General features: G+C 52.2%; 1 protein-coding gene across 1 annotated transcript in view; it reads left to right on the forward strand.

The window, feature by feature from the left end:
* Nucleotides 1–20,673, forward strand: part of DYNC1H1 (dynein cytoplasmic 1 heavy chain 1) — a 1,596,152-nt gene that overhangs the window by 1,093,035 nt on the left and 482,444 nt on the right. The window contains exon 64 of the mRNA XM_078660192.1: nt 19,130–19,205. Within this exon, the coding sequence (XP_078516318.1) occupies nt 19,130–19,205 (76 nt within the window). The remainder of the gene's footprint in view (nt 1–19,129; nt 19,206–20,673) is intronic.

The following is a 20,673-nucleotide window of genomic DNA, read 5'->3' on the forward strand; positions in this document are numbered from 1 at the left end:
AAGTCACCGCAGTCCGGTGAGTGGGCGCTGCTGGGCTCTGCAGTCTCTCGGACCAGGAGGCGTTGTCGGCGACCAGGATGGAGGTGCGAGCTGTCCCACGAAGGTTCTTGCTGTCGACGTCGCTGGACCCAGGATTGGGGCAACAAGTCTTGGCAAATGCAAGGCCCACGCGGTGGACCTAAAATGGCGTCTTGAGTGGACCAGTTGGGTCCAGGGTGCTTCTCTGATGGAGGGAAGCAAGGGCCAGTCTGGAGCAACCAGACCAGCAGTGTTTGTTGTCGTGAAGGGGCCACTAGCCAACGGGCAAGCGACCTGGACAACGCGGTGAGCAGCAAAGAGCAGAAGGGCCCCACGCAGATCTCGTGGATGCAGGGGAGCTGAACTTCGGTGCTGGAGCTGCTCAGGGTCGGGGCTTCTCTTACCCCAAAGCACTCAGTCGAGGGTCACTCGGGAGTCGTGCTGGACAAGCGTCGTGCAGTTCTGAAGATGGCCGGTCCCTCGAGGTCTCGTCGCACCCACGGATCACAGCTGGGCTGATGATGTAGGTTGAGGTCAGAGGTGCCAGGGAAGCCGGTTCTCGTCGTGCTGGAACAGTCTTGATCCGAAGGAGAGACTGGCAACAAACCGCGATGCTTGGTTGGTGCCTGCTGCTGCAGGGTGACTACTCCTTAGTCACAAGGGAGAAATCTTGAGAAGAGTCTTGAGTTCCTTCTTGTAGAAAGTTGGTTCAGGATTCAAAGATGATCTGCTTTGGAAGGGGGCCAGTTCCTACCTTTATCCTGCAAAAAGGGGCTGGCACGCGACTAAGTCCTGCCCTATGGGTGGGACTAGGAGGGGGGTGGTTACACCCCTCTCCTTTGGCGGGCTTTCCCCAGGCCAGGGGCTGGAGTGCCCCTGGAACTGGTTTCAGCCGGCCTATGCACAGTGAGCACCGGGGTGCCACTTGCAGTCACCTTCCTCTAAAGCCCTGCCTACCTAGAATACACAAAATCCTGTCTGGGACGGTGCTGGCACCGCCCCTGGCAGGATACCCTTTGTCCTTGCCTCCTGGGCTGGGAGGACTCCCAGCAGCAGGAGGGCAGACTTGTGTCTCGGTGGCAGCATCCATTTTGTGGAGCTAAGGCTCTGTCTGACTTTAACCGGGGTTACAGGTTACATACATGTCGTGTCCCTCTAGAAGGGTGGAATGCTAACCCCGTCGCCAGAATTGGCGAGGGGTTAGTATTCCAATTCGTATGACACCTTACTCGACATGTTTTGATAAAGCGATACCAGAGTTGGCATATAACCGCGAGGATTATAATGCACTTAAGAGTATATGGTATGCGATATCATGGAAACGGCTAAGGGATGGATCCCGAAAGCCGCAGACAGGCTCAGCTCATGCCAGAGCACTATCTCACACGATTCCAAGCACTCTGCCTTCAGGATTGTCAAGGCCTGCCATAGGAGTGACTGATAGGAGATCTGTGTGTCCATTTTTAGGGTTAGATATAGGTATACTATATCTAAAGCAAGGGGTGATTACACCACCTTGCCCCAGCTGTCAAGCAGCCAGTTGTGTCAGATTTGGATGGCCAGCCAGGGGTGGCATAATACATGCTGCAGCCCCTGGTAGGCCCTGGGTACACCTATGCCCTGGGTACCTAAGGTACACTGTACAGGGACTGATAAGGTGACTCAGTATCCAATTAGATATGTACCTAAGGTACATGGAATCCATTTTACAGAGAGAGCAGTAGGCCTGGGGTCCTGAATAGCAGGGCCCCAGGTCAACTAAGTCAGAAAACCAGCAAAACACCAGGCAAAAAGTTGGGGGCAACCATAGTCAGGGATCTACCTTCCTACAGTTGGCTCTTTATATACTATACCAAAGTAAAGTATAGTGTGCAGAGTCCAGTGGATCCCCAGAGGCTTAAGTAGATAGTACTAAAACTCTATGTTCGAGGCATGTGGGCTCCTGAATTCATACCTTAGCATAGATCGCCGTCTAGTGTCGGGTCCGGATGATTGCACATTGTTGTCCTGGAAGAGTCTTCGAAGTATCACGAGATAGGTGACTCCTCCCCTGGACTACAGTGCACATGGGCATCTTCTCCATCCTTAGATTGTTTTTTTCCACCATTGGGTTCGGATGTTATTCTCCTACTCCAACTTCGGAACCAAAACTAAACTACTTTCTAAGGCCAAAAGGCGCCACGTGGGCCTGCTGTCGATGGAAAGGAGCCCGTTCAAAAGGTGCCCACAATGCCACTCCAAATGCCCGCATACTGACAAATATACAGTGTGCAACAAGTGCTTATCACCGGAGCACAACGAAGAAAATTGCCCAGCGTGTGCCCAATTCTGTTCGATGAAGACCACCCGGAATCGATGGGCCACTAGGCAAGAGATGCAGTGCCCGGCACCGGAACCGGAGAACATCTTCGATGATGAACGCTACCTCCCAGAAGCGGCGGACTCGGATCTTGAAATCGTCACTGTTGAGGACTCCGATGACCAGATCACGCCGGGGCAAAAAGTGAGTACCCAGCCCCCAACACAGCTTATCCCAAAATATAAGGCTCCGGTCGAAGCATCGCCTAAAGGCCTTAGCCGAGATCGACAAGCTCCTTCAGAGCCCCGCCTTCCGGCTCGGCTCCGAAGCCCAAAACCAGGCCTTCTGATAGCCCAGGACCGAGTACCACTCTCCCCAAAAAGTTTGTCGACCCCAAGAGGGTTGTCGAACCGAAGGTCGTCGAACCGAAGAAGGTCGTCGAACCAAAGGTCGTTGAGCCGAGGAAGGTTGTCGAACCAAAGGTCGTCGAACCGAAGAAGGTGGTTGAACCAAAGAAAGTCGTCCAACCCAAAAAGGTCCTGGAGCCGAAAGCTATCAAGCCAAAGAAGAGCCTCTTACCAAAACGGGTCGTCGATCCAAAAAGAACACCCGACCCAAAGAAGGCCGTCGATCCTAAAAAGAGTGTCGATCAACAAAAACAAGATCACACTACAAAGCCCGTAGAGCCGAAAAAAGCCATTGACTCGACCGAAAATATTGAGCCGAAAAAGGCAGTCGAGCATAAAAAACGTATCGAACCAAAAGCTCCGGTCGATCCGAAACAGGTCGCCGACCCAAAAAAGGTCGCGGAACCGAAAAAGACTGTTAAACCAACAAAGGACGTCGAACCGAAAAAGGTTACTGACTCGAAAGCAACAGCCGAGCTGAAAAAAGCTCCACAACCAAAGGCCCTTGAGCCAAAAAAGTCACAAACAAGTCACTAAACCAAAAACATCTGCGCCAAAGCCTCGGACAGTTGAGGAAGAACTCTTCCATCCTGATCCAGTAACTGAGGAACAACCTAAAATGTATATAGACCCTGAAACAGGACACGTTACAGTTTATCACCGGAAAAAGAGACCATTGGACACGGACACTCCTTCCCCTGTTCCTTCAAAGAAAAAAGACTTCGGGACATCTCCCCCAAGGCCTTTTACTACTCCTCCTTTCTTTCCTAATATGCCTTTTGTGCCCTACTCTCCTACACATTCAGATTATAATGATGGAGATAACATGGGGGTAGATCCTCAGGATAATTTTAATGAACCAGAGGATCCTGATGCACAGGATGACACATGGGATGACCAGAATGATCCATATGACCCACAACCCATCCCAGACACCTGCTGGATAGGGCAGCAAAATACCACAAAGAAGATTTTCTATTTGACACTTTTCCTACTTCTGAGAAAAATGTCAGGACACTTCCTATGTTAAAAGGGGTACTAAAACACGCGCCAGACATCTTCAAAGATCCAGCCAGAGCACGTGTACTCAATCCCAGGATTGAGAAGAAATTTAAGGTGGCCCCTACAGACCCTACTTATATGAAATCCCAGTTGCCTTTAGACGTACTAGTAGTAGCAAACGCTTGAAAGAGAGCTAACTCACAAACAGGCGATGCTCCCCCTCCTGACAAAGAGTCTAAAATATTAGAAGCCTCAGGCAAAAGAGTAGCCTCACAGGCTGCTAATTCATGAAAGATTGCGAACACACAAGCTCTACTAGCACGCTATGATAGAGCACATTACGATCAACTTGAAGGTTTACTGCAACACCTGCCAGAACCTTTTTAAGCTTAGGCTAACTACCTTATACAGGAAGGCAAATTTATAACTAATGCTTCCATTAAATGTGCGCTTGACGCAGCTGACACATCAGCCAGGTCCATTAATACTAGCGTATTACTACGCAGACACGCGTGGCTACACATCTCTGGTTTTAAAAACGAGGTGCAATCCACCATCCTCAACCAACCAGTTAACCAAGACTTCCTGTTTGGCCCTGCAGTAGATCCCATCTTAGACAAAATGAAAAAAGATGCAGAAACTGCTAAGTCTATGGGCGCACTTCAGTTTCAACAACATAGAGGTTCCTTTCGTCGCTCCTCCTACAGAGGCTCCGCAAGAGGCAACACATCACAAACTTCCTCTACATACAAAAGCAACACCCAAAGTTCCTTTAATAAAGGCTCCAACAGAGGAGGTTATAGGGGCAACAATAACAAGGGCAAGGGACGTGGCGGCAATAACACCAGAGCCTCCACTGCCACCAAACTCCCTCCAGACCATCCCACACCAGTCGGAGGAACTCCATTACCACAGACAGGTGGGTGAGACAAATGATCCAGTATGGTTATTGCCTGGAACTCACTTCTACTCCTCCCAACATACCACCCAAACACCGTCCTATGTCCAAAGAACACATCACACTGTTACAACAAGAGGTCGCGTCCATGCTACAAAAGGGAGCAATAGAACCAGTCCCTTTTCAACACCAAGGAACAGGGGTATACTCTCTATACTTACTAATTCCCAAAAAGGATGGATCCCTCAGACCCATACTAGACCTCAGACCGCTAAATCAATACATACTCTTAGAGCATTTCCATATGATTACTCTACAACAAGTACTCCCATTACTCCAGCAAGGCGACTTCCTTGCTACATTAGACATCAAAGATGCATATTTTCACATACCTATACATCCAGCTCACAGGAAATACCTCAGGTTCACAATAGAAGGTCAACATTATCAATTCAAAGTTCTCCCCTTCGGGGTGACTACAGCCCCAAGAGTTTTCACAAAGTGTCTAGCGGTAGTAGCAGCACACCTCAGAAGGCAACACATCCACGTGTTTCCATGCCTCGACGATTGGCTCATAAAGGCCAACTCGTACGCGCAGTGTGCAAGCCATATGTCTCAGACACTCCAGCTACTACACAGTCTGGGTTTTTCTATAAATTACCCAAAATCACATCTACAGCCCTCCCACATACAGCAATATCTGGGAGCTACAATAGATACCTCAGTAGCAATGGCATATCCAAATCCAGCCAGGATAGCCAACATGCAGACTCTCATTCACAAGTTTCAGCCACAACACTCTTTGCCAGCTCGAGTGTTCATGCAGGTCATAGGCATGATGGCCTCCTGCATATTCATTGTCCCTCATTCCCGACTTCAAATGCGTCCATTGCAAGAATGCCTAGCACGGCAGTGGAACCAAGCTCAAGGACAACTAAAAGAACTAGTGTTGGTAGACAGTCGCGCTTACAACTCTCTGCAGTGGTGAAACCCACAAAACCTTTCCAAGGGGCGACTGTTCCAAGAGCCGGTTGCACAAGTAGTACTAACTGCGGACGCATCACTGACAGGTTGGGGAGCCCACTTACTTCAATACACAGTCCAAGGGCTCTGGACAATCAAACAAAAGACACTGCATATCAACCACTTAGAGTTGCTAGCAATATTTCTGGCACTTAAAGCATTCCAGAAATATTTCTACAACAAGGCTGTGTTGATCCGGACAGACATGACAGCCATGTATTACATCCAGAAACAAGGAGGGACACACTCTCCACAGCTGTCTCAACTAGCACCGAGCATATGGAGGTGGGCAATTCCCAAAAACATTTTTCTCCTAGCAGAACACCTGCCAGGGAAAGACAATCAAATAGCAGATCTGTTAAGCAGACACGGCCAACAGCTACACGAATGGGAGATTCCCCCTCAAGTTCTCCAACCATTCTTCCAAAAATGGGGGCATCCAGAGATAGATATGTTTGCCACAAGCGAAAACTCAAAATGCCAGTACTTTGCTGCCAGGTTCCCACATCCGTTGTCACAGGGCAATGCGATATGGATGAACTGGTCAGGCAGATCTGCGTACACTTTTCCACCAGCCCCACTGATTCCGCTGCTGGCACGCAAACTACGCCAGCAGTCACTCACAATGATCCTGGTTGCTCCCACATGGGCAAGACAGCCATGGTACACAACGTTCCTAAAACTTTCAGTAGTTCCCCACCAATGACTGCGCCTCTCGCCCCATCTTCTAACTCGGAACCATGAAGAAATCAGGCACCCAGATCCCAATCAGATGAACCTAGCGATCTGGCTCCTGAAGTCTTAGAGTTTGGGTACCTTAATTTGCCTCCTGATTGCATGAACATTATCAAGGAGGCAAGACGGCCAACTACTAGGGCATGCTATGCAGCTAAATGGAAAAGATTTGTAATCTATTGCAATAATAACCAAATCAATCCATTAGATGCTTCCATCCAAAACATTATCTGTTACCTCTTGCATCTTCAAAGATGCAATCTAGCATACTCTTCCATAAGGCTACATCTTGCAGCTATAGCAGCATATCTCCAGAACAGACACCACATGTCCCTGTTTAGAGTACCCCCAATCAAAGCTTTTATGGAAGGTCTTAAAAGGATAATCTCTCCATAGCACCCACCTTCACCAGTCTGGAACTTAAATATAGTACTTACCAGACTTATGGGACCTCCTTTCGAACCACTCCATTCATGTGAATTACAATTTCTAACATGGAAGGTGGCATTTTTTATTGCCATTACCTCCCTCAGGCGAGTGAGTGAGCTACAGGCACTAACCATTCAAGAACCTTTCATGCAAATACATGCAAATAAGGTAGTACCTCGGACTAACCTGAAGTTCATGCCAAAAGTCATATCCACTTTCCATATCAATCAATCCATAGAATTGCCAGTTTTCTTCCAAAACCCACAATCAGTGGTTGAAAGAGCCCTACACACACTAGATGTAAGGAGAGCTCTGCTATATTATGTTGACAGGACTAAATCATTTAGGAAAACTAAGCAACTGTTTGTTGCTTTTTCCCCCACAACATAAAGGTAATCTCATCTCAAAATCAGGAATAGCCTGATGGATAGTTAAATGCATTCAAATATGCTATCAAAAAGCTAAACACACTCTAACAGTTCCCCCAAAAGCCCACTCTACGCGTAACCTGGGGGCATCCATGACTTTCCTAGGGAATATTCCTCTTGAAGGCATATGTTGGGGAGCTACATAGTCTACCATACACACTTTCACTAAACACTATTGTGTAGACGTGCAAACAAAGCAGCAAGCTGCTGTAGGCCAGGCTGTCCTTAAAACTCTTTTTCAGACTGCTGCAGCTGGTACAGGTGACCACCGCAAGAGGAGATACTGCTGTACAGTCTATGCTAAGATATGAATTCAGCAGCCCATATGCCTCGAACGGAAAATGCTACTTACCAGTATGCATCTGTTCTTGGCATTTAGTGCTGCTGACATTCATATCGACCACCCTCCTCCCCGGTGCCTGTCGCAGCTGCAGGATTCTCTTTTGCCTGGCCATCTCTTACTTTACTATACTCCATCTTTGCCACAATGGCGAAAAACAATCCAAGGATGGAGAAGATGCCCATGCGCACTGTAGTCCAGGGGAGGAGTCCCCTATCTCGTGATACTTCGAAGACTCTTCCAGGACAACAAGGTGCAATCATCCGGACCCAACACTAGGTGGCGATCTATGCTAAGATATGAATGCCAGCAGCCCTACATGCCAAGAACAGATGCATACTGGTAAGTAGCATTTTCCTTTTGGTATTATGGTTGAGCAGTTAGACTTATCAGAGAGCTGTGTTAAACATTTGTTGAACACACTCAGGTAAGAAATGATTACACACACACACAGACTGAATCCAAGACCAGTTGTTTTGTATACAAAGTTATTACTTTGTTTTATTTTAGAACCAAGAGGAACTCAGTTGCAGGCAATTAACAGTATCTGATAGACTACTAGCTGCAGATTCCTTCACTTAGAATTATCCCCAGGTGTGAGGCTGGACCCGCAAACTTTTTTTGCCACAGCATCCCTGCGCGCCGGGGGCACTGCACCACGTGACTCCACCCTGACTTCCTCCGTGTTCATGATATTAGCAAGGACACAGAAGTCCCAACCCGGCGCGCCCACGTCAGTTTTTTCTCTTTCCACGTGCAACGCGGATCCGGTTGAGCTCTAGCCTGTTTTCAGGCCTTCTATCCCTTTTTCAGGAACAGTGTGCGAATGCCTTCGGGACCTTTCCCTCTTGTGCGCGTCCCATATCTGAATGAGACACGTTAGTATTAGATTCCTTACCTTAGAATATCCCCAGGCGTCAGACTGGATCTGGAAACTTTTGCGTAGCAGTACCCTTGCGCGCCGTTAGGCGTCGCCTGCGGCTCCGCGTCCGTCGTCGGCGTTGTGGGCGCCCTGATGACGTCGTCGGAGTACTTAGACGCCGCCTCCGCGTGCTGACGTCAGTTCTTCTTTTTTACGCGCCAGCAAGCGCAGATCTGGAAAAAGCAGTAACCCTAGTCAATTTTTGACTAACTTTTTTGATCACTTTTTGATTGTATCTCGAGTCTCTCGACTCCGAACGGTGCCGTAGGGATGCCCGGCTTCAAGCACTGTGACGATTGCGACCGCCTGATGTCGGTCACGGACCCTCACCGCGTGTGTTTATCTTGTTTGGGCGTCGACCACGACGACAAGGCCTGCTCCGACTGCCGGGCCCTCTCTTCGAAAGCCAGGCGGGAGCGGTCCCGCAGGCGCCTTGAGCTCCGACAGTCAGTCCCGCGCCGTGAGAGGTCCCGATCCCATGGGAGGTCGAGGGACAGGTCGCAGGCTCGGAGCCACCACAGCTCCGAGAGTAGGCCGCACTCCTTCGGGTCGAAGTCGTCGTCAGATAAGAGGCACAAGAAGTCCAAGCGGCGTCCTCGCTCTTCGGACTCCCCCCGACGCTCGCACGATGCGGCCGGGGGTTCGGGTGACACCACCCACGCAGCTCCGTCGGAGTCGCGGGCGCCGCGTGCAGCTCCACACCCTCCGGTCCCTGGGCTGAACGCGTCGCAGGAGGAGATCGAGAGCTTGGCCATGAGGAAACTCTCTCCTCCGACGGGCTCCGCGGCGCCTCCGGGCCCAGCAACCCGTCTGGGGCCCCTAGCGGGTCGGCGGCTCCGGCCCCGACGCCGTCGGGTGCTTCGCCGCCGACGCCTTCGGGCCCGGCGCCGTAGGTCCCCTCTATCCCGACGCCGCCGGCGCCTTTGGGCCCGGCGCCGAGGGGTTCAGTTGTTCCGGCGCCGCCGGTGCCTTCGGGCCCGGTGCCGCACGACGCCGCTGGACCTCCTTCGGGATATGGTTCGTCGCCGGTGGATATTACGACCTCCCTGGCGTCGGACCCTCAGGCGGCGCCGTCCCCGGTCCTGCCTTCGTTCCTGTTCAGCCGTCGGGACGGCCCCGATGGGTGCCGCTCCAGACGTCGTTTGGTGAATTTCACTTTTATGAACAGGCCCCATTGGTTGAGAACCCTGAGTTTCAGGAGATGGGTGATGATGAGGACTGGGAGGGGTCTGAGGACCCTCTGACCAGAGAGTGTCAGTCTCAGGAGGACTGGACAGGAGAACTTGGGGAGGCCAGTGGCCTGGACACCTCTCCAGACACTGGTTTTGTCTCCCCTCCTACCGTGGCTTCGGAGGAGGGGGCAACTTATAGTGTGGTGCTGATGAGGGCTGCCAAGGCCTTGGGCCTTGAGCTCCCCAAAGCGGCCGTGAGGACTAATCTCCTCACTGAGGTCCTTAAACCGCAGTCAAGCTCGGCCGAGCCTCTGCTGCCCTTTAATGAGGCCTTGACCGACGTTCTTCTGGGCACTTGGTCCAAGCCCACTACGGGTTCGCCCGTAGATAGGAACGTGGCCAGACGCCACCGCCCAGCCCCGGGCGACCCATGTTTCCTGTCCACCCACCCCACCCCCGAGAACCTGGTCATCCAGGCCTCTAATTCCCAGACCGCATTCCCGTCCGCCCCGCCGGATAGGGAATCCAAGAGGTATGAGCAGTATGGAAAGAAGATATTCTCATCCCTTAGTCTGGGTCTGCGGTCTTCCAACACCGCATGCCTCTTGGGCCGTTACACCCACTCCCTGTGGGATACGGTCGCGGATGTGCTGCCAGAGTGCCCGTTGGAGGTACGGGCCAAACTCGGCCAAGCCCTTGTGGAGGGCTGGGACGCAGCCAAGTATTCCATTAGGTGTGGGCTGGATACCACCGACTCGCTAGGCAGAGCGATGGCAACGACGGTGGCGGTCAGACGCCACGCCTGGCCGAGGTCCGCCAACTTTTCGGCAGATGTCCAGAACACACTCATGGACATGCCGTTCGATGGCCGTCGCCTCTTTGGCGACAAGGCAGACCATGCGCTTGAGCGCTTTAAGGACTCCAGGGCTACGGCCAAGTCCTTGGGCCTCTCGGGCCAGCGCCAGCAATCGGCTGCCTTTGACTCCTTTCGTGGCCACGGAAGGGGTGCGCCCACACGCGCCGCCAGCCACGCTCCGCAGGGCAATACCCAACGCGGTGGCGGCCGTGGGAACCGCCGTCCGGGCGGTCGGGGGCAGCGGCGAGGTCAGTCCACACCTTCCCCCGCAGCATCCGCCTCAAAACCCTCCTAGTCCGTGCTTTCAGGCCCATGTGACGCCAGTGGGGGGCAGGGTTCGCCATCACCACCTCCACTGGCGCACTGTCACCTCGGACAGGTGGGTGCTGCAAATCGTCCGAAGGGGCTATTCCCTCCCCTTCGAGGCGACTCCTCCAGCCATGCCACCGCAGAACCACCGTGTATCGGGGGATCACTTGCGACTTCTGCAGGAGGAAGTTACGGCCCTCTTGGCTAAGGGGGCCATCAAACGCGTTCCTGGGCCAGAAGTAGGGTGTGGTTGCTACTCCCACTACTTTCTGGTACCCAAGAAGGGCAAAGGGGGCCTACGCCCTATCTTGGACCTAAGGAACGTCAACGGCTTCCTCCGGAAGGAGAAGTTCAAGATGCTGACACTGGCTCAGGTCCTAGCTGCCCTGGACCCAGGAGACTGGATGGTAGCGTTGGACTTGCAGGACGCTTATTTCCACATCCCCGTCCTGCCGGCCCACCGACGCTACCCGCGGTTCTCGGTTGGCCACGAGCACTTTCAGTTTACCGTGCTCCCCTTCGGCCTTACCAGCGCCCCACGGTTGTTCACAAAGGTGATGGCGGTGGTCGCAGCTCATCTGCGCAGGTTCGGGGTTTCAGGCTTCCCCTACCTAGACGACTGGCTGTTGAAGGCGGGCTCGCCCCTGACAGTCGTCAGCCACCTCCAGACTACGGCAGATCTCCTGCACCAGCTGGGGTTTTCCATCAATGTGCCAAAGTCACACCTGTGTCCCTCTCAGAAGCTCCTCTTCATCGGAGCGGTTCTGGACTCGGCGCAGTTTCGGGTTTATCCACCCGAACAGCGGGTCCGGGATATTCAGGCTCTGATTCCCATCTTTCAGCCGTTATCCCGGGTCTCGGTCAGGTTGACGCTGCGGCTTCTGGGGCTGATGGCCTCCTGCATCCTTCTGGTGCATCACGCCAGGTGGCGGATGCGGGCTCTGCAGTGGGACCTGAAGTTTCAGTGGGCCCAGCATCAGGGCAATCTGTCCGTCCACGTCCTGATCTCGGAGGGCACTGCGAGACAGCTGCAGTGGTGGCTCACAGACCGCGATTGGGTCAGCGGCAGATCCCTCTCCCTTCCCCAACCAGAGCACGTAGTTGTGACGGACGCGTCCCTCCAGGGCTGGGGAGGCCTCATGGGAGAGGCGGAGATCAGAGGCCTCTGGTCTCCGGCGGAGGCCCGGCTCCACATCAACCTGTTGGAGTTGCGGGCGATTCGTCTAGCACTGAAGGCATTCCTCCCCTCTGTCCGGGGGAGTGTAGTGCAAGTGTTCACGGACAACACCACCGCCATGTGGTACTGCAACAAACAGGGCGGGGTGGGGTCGTGGACCCTTTGCCAGGAGGCTCTTCGCCTTTGGCCATGGCTGGAGCGCCAGGGCATGACCCTGGTGGCTCAACACCTGGCAGGTTCTCTGAACGCCAGGGCGGACGAGCTCAGCCGTCGGTGCATGAAGGATCACGAATGGCGTCTGAACTCGGACGTGGCACAAGGCCTCTTTCAGCGATGGGGAGAGCCTTGGTTAGATCTATTAGCCACCGAAGAGAACGCGCAATGTCATCAGTTCTGCGCGTTGGAATTTCCAAGGCGGCACTCGCTCGGAGACGCTTTTCGTCGCGAGTGGAGTTGCGGTCTGTTGTACGCCTTTCCGCCTATACCACTTCTGCCCAGAGTGCTGAAGAAGATCAAGCGCGACCGGGCCCAAGTCATCCTTGTGGCTCCGGACTGGGCGAGAAGGTACTGGTATCCAGAGCTACTCAATATGTCAGTCGATCCCCCGGTTCGTCTGCCTCTTCAGGAGGACCTTCTGTTGCAGCAGCAGGGGACGGTCCTCCACCCGAGCCTGTCCAGTCTCCACCTCCATGCTTGGAGATTGAGCGGCGACAGTTGAGGCCATTTGACTTGCCTCCTGAAGTCTGTAACGTCATTCTGGCAGCCAGGCGTCCCTCCACAAAGTCGGTATACGCCTGCAGGTGGAACAGATTTGTGGCATGGTGCACAGCAAAGGCTGTGGATCCTCTTGCTGCCCCTCTTTCTGAGGTTCTTCTCTTCCTTCTTTCTCTTGCCCAGCAGGGCTCTGCTCTGGGCACTATCAAGGGCTATCTTTCTGCCCTTTCAGCCTTTCTCAGGCTACCTGATCAGCCTTCTTTGTTCAAGTCCCCTATTGTAAACAGATTTCTTAAGGGCATCACACACACGTTTCCTCCTGTTCCGTTTGTGATGCCTCAGTGGGACTTGAACCTGGTTCTTACCTTTCTGATGTGCGCTCCCTTTGAGCCACTTCACAACTGTCCTCTTCGCCTTCTGACCTTGAAGACGGCTTTCCTGGTTGCCATCACCTCTGCCAGGAGAGTGAGTGAGCTCCAGGCTCTTTCTTGTACTCCACCTTTCCTTTCTGTCCATCCGGACAAAGTGGTGCTACGTACCAAACCTTCTTTCCTGCCCAAGGTTGTCACGGCCTTCCACATTGGGCAGTATCACCTTGCCAACCTTCTTCCCGCCACCGCATCCCTCTAAAGAGGAAGAGCGGCTCCACCGTCTGGACCCAAAACGTGCGCTCTCATTTTATTTGAGTCGCACACGCCAGTTCCGGGTGGATGACCAACTCTTTGTTGGTTACGTGGGCGCTAAGAAGGGGAAAGCGGTGCACAAGAGGACCATCTCCCGGTGGATCATCTTGTGTATCCAGGCATGCTACTCTTTGGCTAGGAAGGAGCCCCCGGCTGGATTGCGGGCTCATTCCCCCCGAGCCACGGCGACTACCACTGCCCTGGGCAGGGGTGTGCCCTTACAAGACATCTGTCAGGCAGCTACGTTGGCATCGCTGCACACGTTTGCGAGACACTACTGCCTGGACAGCCAAGTCCGGAGGGATGGCTTCTTTGGCCGTTCCGTCCTCCAGGACTTTCTGGTGTGATTATTGGTTCGCAGACCCACCACCGGGGTTGGTATTGCTGGGGTATCTATTCTAAGGTAAGGAATCTAATACTAACGTGTCTCTTTCAGATGCACAAGTTACTACTTGTGTAACGATATATCTGTAAGAGACATTAGTTAGTATTAGATTCCTTACCGACCCACCCATCCTCTCCGTTCTGCGAACCAATATCTAGGGTTAGGGTTGTCCCCTTTCAGGGCCCTAGTTTCAATGGCACCAGTGTTGGTTTTTGACATGGCTCTGCGTTTCTGGTGCGGAAAAGCCGTGTCTAAGAACTGACGTCAGCACGCGGAGGCGGCGTCTAAGTACTCCGACGACGTCATCACGGCGCCCCCGACGACGGATGCGGAGCCGCAGACGACGCCTACCGACGCGCAAGGGTACTGCTACGCAAAAGTTTCCGGATCCAGTCTGACGCCTGGGGATATTCTAAGGTAAGGAATCTAATACTAACTAATGTCTCTTACAGATATATCGTTACACAAGTAGTAACTTGTGCGACAGCTGACATATACGATTCTGCAAACAACTGAGCGATGCATTTGAGGGACATAAGCTGCAGCGGCACCTCAGAGGGCTGCTTGTACACTAGGCAACACTGAGGTACATCACTCGGGGGGACTGAAGGGTGATCGAATCGCACCTAATGAGACACCACAACCAATAGATAGGCCCATACTGTAAACACTGGGACATCTCCCCTATCTCTTACACACCTGATGATTATTAAGCCCCGACTGTGAGAAGTTGGCCTGATATATGATGCTCACTATTTCTAGTGATCACCGTGTATCAGTCCAAACAACCCTTATGGTGATTGGTTGTAAGTCAACCTTATAGACCAGCTATCCTAATGGTAGCCTGGACAAAGCAGTCTTAGGCTAAACTCTTTTGGCATGTGAAGCCAGCTGTTTTACCACAATATAACCCCTTGAATACCAGATGAAAGGACAACCACACAGGTTGTTATGAAAATAAACAGTATATTTATTAATAACAACACCTCTGAACTCTTTGAGGTCAGAGGGCTAAGCACATGACAATCTCTTACGAAAAATACTACAAGTCGCACAAAATTACGATGGTGCCCTAGGGGCACGGCAAACCATATACTAAGTAAGTGGAATGTGAGAGTCGATAAGAGGAATGGAGCTGTCCAGAGGTTTTAGGATCGATGGGACCACGCTACACTAACTTCAGGTAAGTAACAGGAGGCCCATGGAACGCGTGTGCAGAGTGTGAACTCACGCGAGATGCGTAACAACGTCTATGGACAGTACAGTTCAAGTTTAAGGTGAGTACGGACAATCCGGACTAGGTAGGACAAAAACGACTGTGGAACTGGACACTAGGACAGTTAAACTACCCTTGAGCACCGAAATGCTCGTTACCTCACCCACGGGCCGCGGGTGCATAGGTGTCAAAGTGCGTCGGGTTCTCGCGTTGAAGTCTATAGAGCCTGAAAGAAAAGATGCTGCAGGCGACCAGGAGGAAGATGTCCGGTGCAATCAAAGGGTGGATTGGTGAAGAAGGAGACCTGAAAGCAGAGGGGACAATGTTCACAGTCACTAGCCAGTGATTGGGGTGGAACCAGGAAGGAACCAGATGTCGATGTCGCGATCAGGTGAAGAGTGGACGCTTGACTCTGCAGCCACGTGGACCAGGAGGTGTCTTCGACGACCAGGATGGAAGCACGAGCTGTCCCACGCAGGCTCTCACTGTCGGCGGTGTTGGATCCGGAATCGGCGTCAACAGGCCTTGGCAAAGGCAACCCACGCGGTGAGTGAAGAAAGCGTCTGGTGCGGACTAGGAGAGTCCGGGGTGCCCCTCTTTTGGAAGGGAGCAAGGGCCAGTCTGGAGCAACCAGACCAGCAGCAAAGATTCAAAGGTTCGTCGTGTAGGAGGCCACTAGCCAGCCGGCAAGTGACCAGACAACGCGTCGAGCAGCAACAAAGCAGAAGGGCCCCACGCAGATCTCGTGGATGCTGGAGGGCTGATCTTCGGTGCAGGTGCTGCTCGGGGTTGGGGCTTCTCAGTCCCCAAAGCACTTGGTCGAGTTTACCTCGGGAGTCGTGCTGGAAGCGAAGTGCAGGTTCGTTCAAGATGGCCGGTCCCACGTGTCTCGTCGCACCCACGGGTCTCAGCTTTGCTGTAGATGCAGGTTGAGGTCGGAGAGGTCTGGGAATCCGGGTCTCGTCGGGCTCTGAAGTCTGGATCCTCGAGGGAAGACGACAAAGTGAAGCCGCTGGACGCTTGATGGTGCCTGCAGTTGCAGGGTGGACACTCCTTGTCCACAAGGGAGATTCTTCAGTCTTCTGTGGAGCAGAACGTCGAAGGCCAGAGTTTCTTCTTGTTGACAAGTTCAGGATAATCTAATTTGGAATGGGACCAGCTCCTACCTTTATTCTCCCAAAGGGGGCTGCACTACTGACTAGGTCCCTCCCCTGGGTGGGACCAGGAAGGGGGGTGGCTACACCCCCTATCCTTTGTCCGGTTTCCCACCAGAGCTGGGGCTGGGATGACCCAGCAACTGGTTTGAACCGGTGTATGCACAGGGCACCTTGTGTGCCCCAGGCATGTCTCATTCCTTTCAGGCCTCCCAACCTCAATACACAAAATTCTGTCTGGGGTGGTGCTAGCACCTCCCAAGGCAGGAAACCCTTTGTCCAAGCCATCCTCGCTGGAAGGACTCCCAGCAGCAGGAGGTCAGACTTGTGTCTGTGGTGGCAGCATCCATTTTGTGATGCTGAGGCTAGAGTTAACTTTAACCGGGGTTCACAGTTACATACATGTTGTGTCCCTCTAGAAGGGTGGAATGCTACCCCCCTCGCCAGAATTGGCGAGGGGGTAGTATTCCAAATCGTATGACACCTTACTCGACATGTTTTGATAATGTTATACCAGAGTTAGCATTTAACCGCGAGGTTGATAATGCACTTAAGAGTATATGGTATAGCGTTATCATGGAACAGCTATTAGGACTTGGTTCCGCAAGCTGCAAACGGGCTCAGCTCATGCCAGAGCACCATCTCACATAATGTCAAGCACTCTGCCTTCAGGATTGATGAGGCCTGCCATAGGAGTGACTGATAGGAATATATGTGTCCATTTTAGGGTTAGATATAGGTATACTATATCTACAGCAAAGGGTGTTTACACTCTACTCTCTACTCAAGAAACCATCAGCAGACCCTACCGACCTCAAGAACTACCGCCCCATCTCGCTGCTCCCGTTTCCAGCCAAAGTCATCGAGAAGACCGTCAACAAGCAACTGGCCGCCTTCCTCGAGACGAACGGCTCCCTCGACCTCTCGCAGTCTGGCTTCCGGGCCAACCACAGCACCGAGACCGCCCTGATCGCAGCTACAGATGACATCCGAGCCCTGCTCGACAACGGAGAAACAGCGGCCCTCATCCTCCTGGACCTCTCCGCGGCCTTCGACACTGTCTGCCACCGCACCCTAGTACAGCGCCTCAGCAACGTCGGAATCCAGGAGAAGGCACTGGAGTGGATCACCTCCTTCCTCGCCGGAAGGACACAGAGAGTCCGCCTCCCCCCGTTCAGATCGGAAGCCACCGAAGTAATCTGCGGCGTCCCTCAAGGCTCCTCGCTCAGCCCAACTCTCTTCAACGTCTACATGAGCCCCCTCGCAGCCATCGCACGCCAGCACAACCTGAACATCATCTCCTACGTAGACGACACCCAGCTGATCCTCTCCCTCACCAACGACCCCGCCACCGCCAGAGCCAACCTGCACGAAGGGATGACAGACGTAGCCAAATGGATGTTGAACAGCCGCCTGAAACTGAACTCGGACAAGACGGAAGTCCTCATCCTGGGATCCTCACCCTCCGCCTGGGACGACTCCTGGTGGCCCCCCGCCCTGGGCAGCGCACCCAAACCAACTGACCACGCACGCAACCTGGGCTTCATCCTGGACTCCTCCCTCTCCATGACCAGACAAGTCAACGCCGTCTCTTCATCGTGCTTCAACATCCTGCGAATGCTACACAAGATCTTCCGATGGATCCCCAGCGAAACCAGGAAGACGGTCACCCAGGCCCTAGTCACCAGCGGGCTGGACTACGGCAACTCCCTCTACGCCGGCACCACCGCCAAACTCCAGAAGAGACTCCAGCGGATCCAGAACACCTCAGCACGACTCATCCTGGACATCCCCCACCGCAGCCACATCTCCGGACACCTGAGAGACCTGCACTGGCTCCCGGTCAACAAGAGAATCACCTTCCGGCTCCTCACCCACGCACACAAAGCCCTACACAACCAAGGACCTCAACAGCCGCCTCAACTTCTACGCTCCCACACGCCAGCTTCGATCGACCAGCCACGCCCTCGCCGCCGTCCCCCGCATCCGAAGAGCCACCACAGGAGGAAGGGCCTTCTCCTACCTGGCCGCCAAGACTTGGAACTCCCTCCCGACCCACCTCCGCCTGACCCAGGACCACCTCGCCTTCAGGAAGCAGCTCAAGACCTGGCTGTTCGAGCAGTAGCGGACCCCCCCCCCCCCCCCAGCGCCTTGAGACCCTCCGGGTGAGTAGTGCGCTATACAAATGTTCTGATTGATTGATTGATTGACCTTGCCCCAGCTGTCATGCAGCCAGTTGTGTCCGATTTAGATGGCCAGCCAGGGGTGGCATAATACATGCTTCAGCCCCTGGTAGGCCCTGGATACACCTATGCCCTGGGTACAGGGACTGATAAGGTGGCCCAGTACCAATTGGTAAATGCACCTAAAGTACATGGTTGTCAATTTAGAGCGAGAACAGCTAGGCTGTGGGTCTGATTAGCAGGCCCACAGCCAGGGAAAGTTGTAAACCAGTGAAGCAAAAAGCAAAAATCTGGGGTGACCCTAGGATTGCAGACCCCACTCTCCTACACCGACCATTAGCCGTTTTGTTGCGTACAAGAACTGCCAATGTAATAACACCAACACGCCCCCCCCCTGTAACTATCAGGAAATTGCTGAATTGCTGTACTGACAATTATCGACTTGTATGGGAAAGTGACTACCCAACTAGACGCCTGTTGTGATACACATTTTTCTAGTCATGCTACTGATGATTGTAATGCACCAAGCCTGTTGTATTTTTTTTCTTTTTCTTTAACAGCAGATGTGCGCTTAACTGATATTTTCATCGAAGAGTAATGTAGTGTCTACCACACTGTGGAATTGCTGTATTGTTATACCGACAAAATACCAATAAACAAAGTTTAAAATAAATATCTTCTTCATTAAGTATGGCTTTTTAATATTTAATCTTGCCTGTTTTCTCTTGCCTGTTGGCCTGCCACTATATTACTATTCTTTAATTTTTTTCTCAAAACAGCAATTTTGTATTTGGTTGGATAGTAGTTCACCAGAACAAACCGTTCCATATATCTGGACTGAAGAAAAACCTGCAAGTAAGTACATTTCAAGTATTGTAGCATGGTAAGCTACAATAATAATGCTTTAATAATTTAAACTGTTGGGTTAAAATAAAATCGCCAACCTTGGCACTTTCTATAATAACATTTAACACGTAATAAGTTGTTTTTTGATGTTTGATCCTTCTAAGATTGATTTGTTTTTGAATGACCGCTTTTAACCTCTAAACAGACTAGTCTTTTCGGTCTTTTGATATCTTAACATTGGTATTCTTGCCATTTCAGATTTGTGACCTTGAAGGGTGCAGTTTTGTAGGGTTGAAATTAATTCTAAATTCACATCCTCTGCATAATTCTGCCATCTAGTTTTTGGGTCTGGATTGCAAAACCTTCTACTTTTAGTGGGCGTCTGTGTAGGCAGAACCTGAATGACATTTGCCATAAGTCCACAATGCCCCCTTGCAAAATTTGGGTTATTAGTTGCAAAGGAAGTGAATCCTTCAAGTGATGTTTGCAAGTTTCTCTTTACAGGGAACCAAGTACCCCATTGTAGCACTTGTCCCTTTCAGGGAAGCGAAGCAGAGTAGACATTGCCTGCTCATGGGAGGTGGTGGGGGTGGCTAGTAATCCACACACTCCAAACATTATTGCTCTGTCAGTTTTTTAGGTCGAGGACCGTAGGCTGTGCTTGCGCAGTTCGGTCCGAAGATTTAATGTTTCTTAGTTTAGGGGGCTGGAACCCGCCCCTCTTCTCCATTGGCTGGCCTCGTAAATGCTGGCCAGCCATTGGAGGAGAGGGGCGTCACTCCGTTCAAGCCCCGTCTTTTTCGGATTCGGGGGCGTTTCCTTGCTAGTCTTTCTATTTTGTATGCCCCGCCCCTTTTCTAGTGGTGGGCGTTACACCCTCCCTCTCGCCGAGCTCCTAGTCTATTCCTCCTGTAATGTACCTTTTGCTACCTCTTGTATTTTGTTTGCTCACAATTGTCACTTTTGCCTCATGTAACTTAACGTACGTCTGCTTTTGTAATTTGTTCACTCGTAATCTTCTCCTGTATCATTACTGTTCCTATTGTGAAGCGCTTTGACGCCTTCGGGTACAGTCCGCGCTATATAAAAACGCATTAAATACATAAAAATACCATCACCCCGTGTCGGTGTCTGGACTTGTTAGTGGTAGGTAGAGCTGCGGTGTTACTGACCCTGATTTGTGCATTTTTTTTTTAAGCCGCACACTCGGCCGGCAGTGACGCGCAGACCGGGACAAGAGGGAAGCTGAGGTGAAAGCTTGTTATTAAAACCCTTAGCTTGAGAGCTACGCATCCGTGTCCCCTCTCCATTTCCATGCCTTGATAGAATTGACCAGTGAAGCAAAGTAGATCTGCGCGTGTGCTGTGTTAGTGTTGGGCATAGGGCAGGATGAATGCTGCTCCCAAGATGGCGGAGGGAGGACGGAAGGAGATGAAAGAGATTAAGACCCAGTTCACCACCCGAGAAGGCCTCTACA

This window comes from Lissotriton helveticus, chromosome 9, assembly GCF_964261635.1.
Source record: "Lissotriton helveticus chromosome 9, aLisHel1.1, whole genome shotgun sequence".
In the NCBI taxonomy this organism is placed as follows: Eukaryota; Metazoa; Chordata; class Amphibia; order Caudata; family Salamandridae; genus Lissotriton; species Lissotriton helveticus.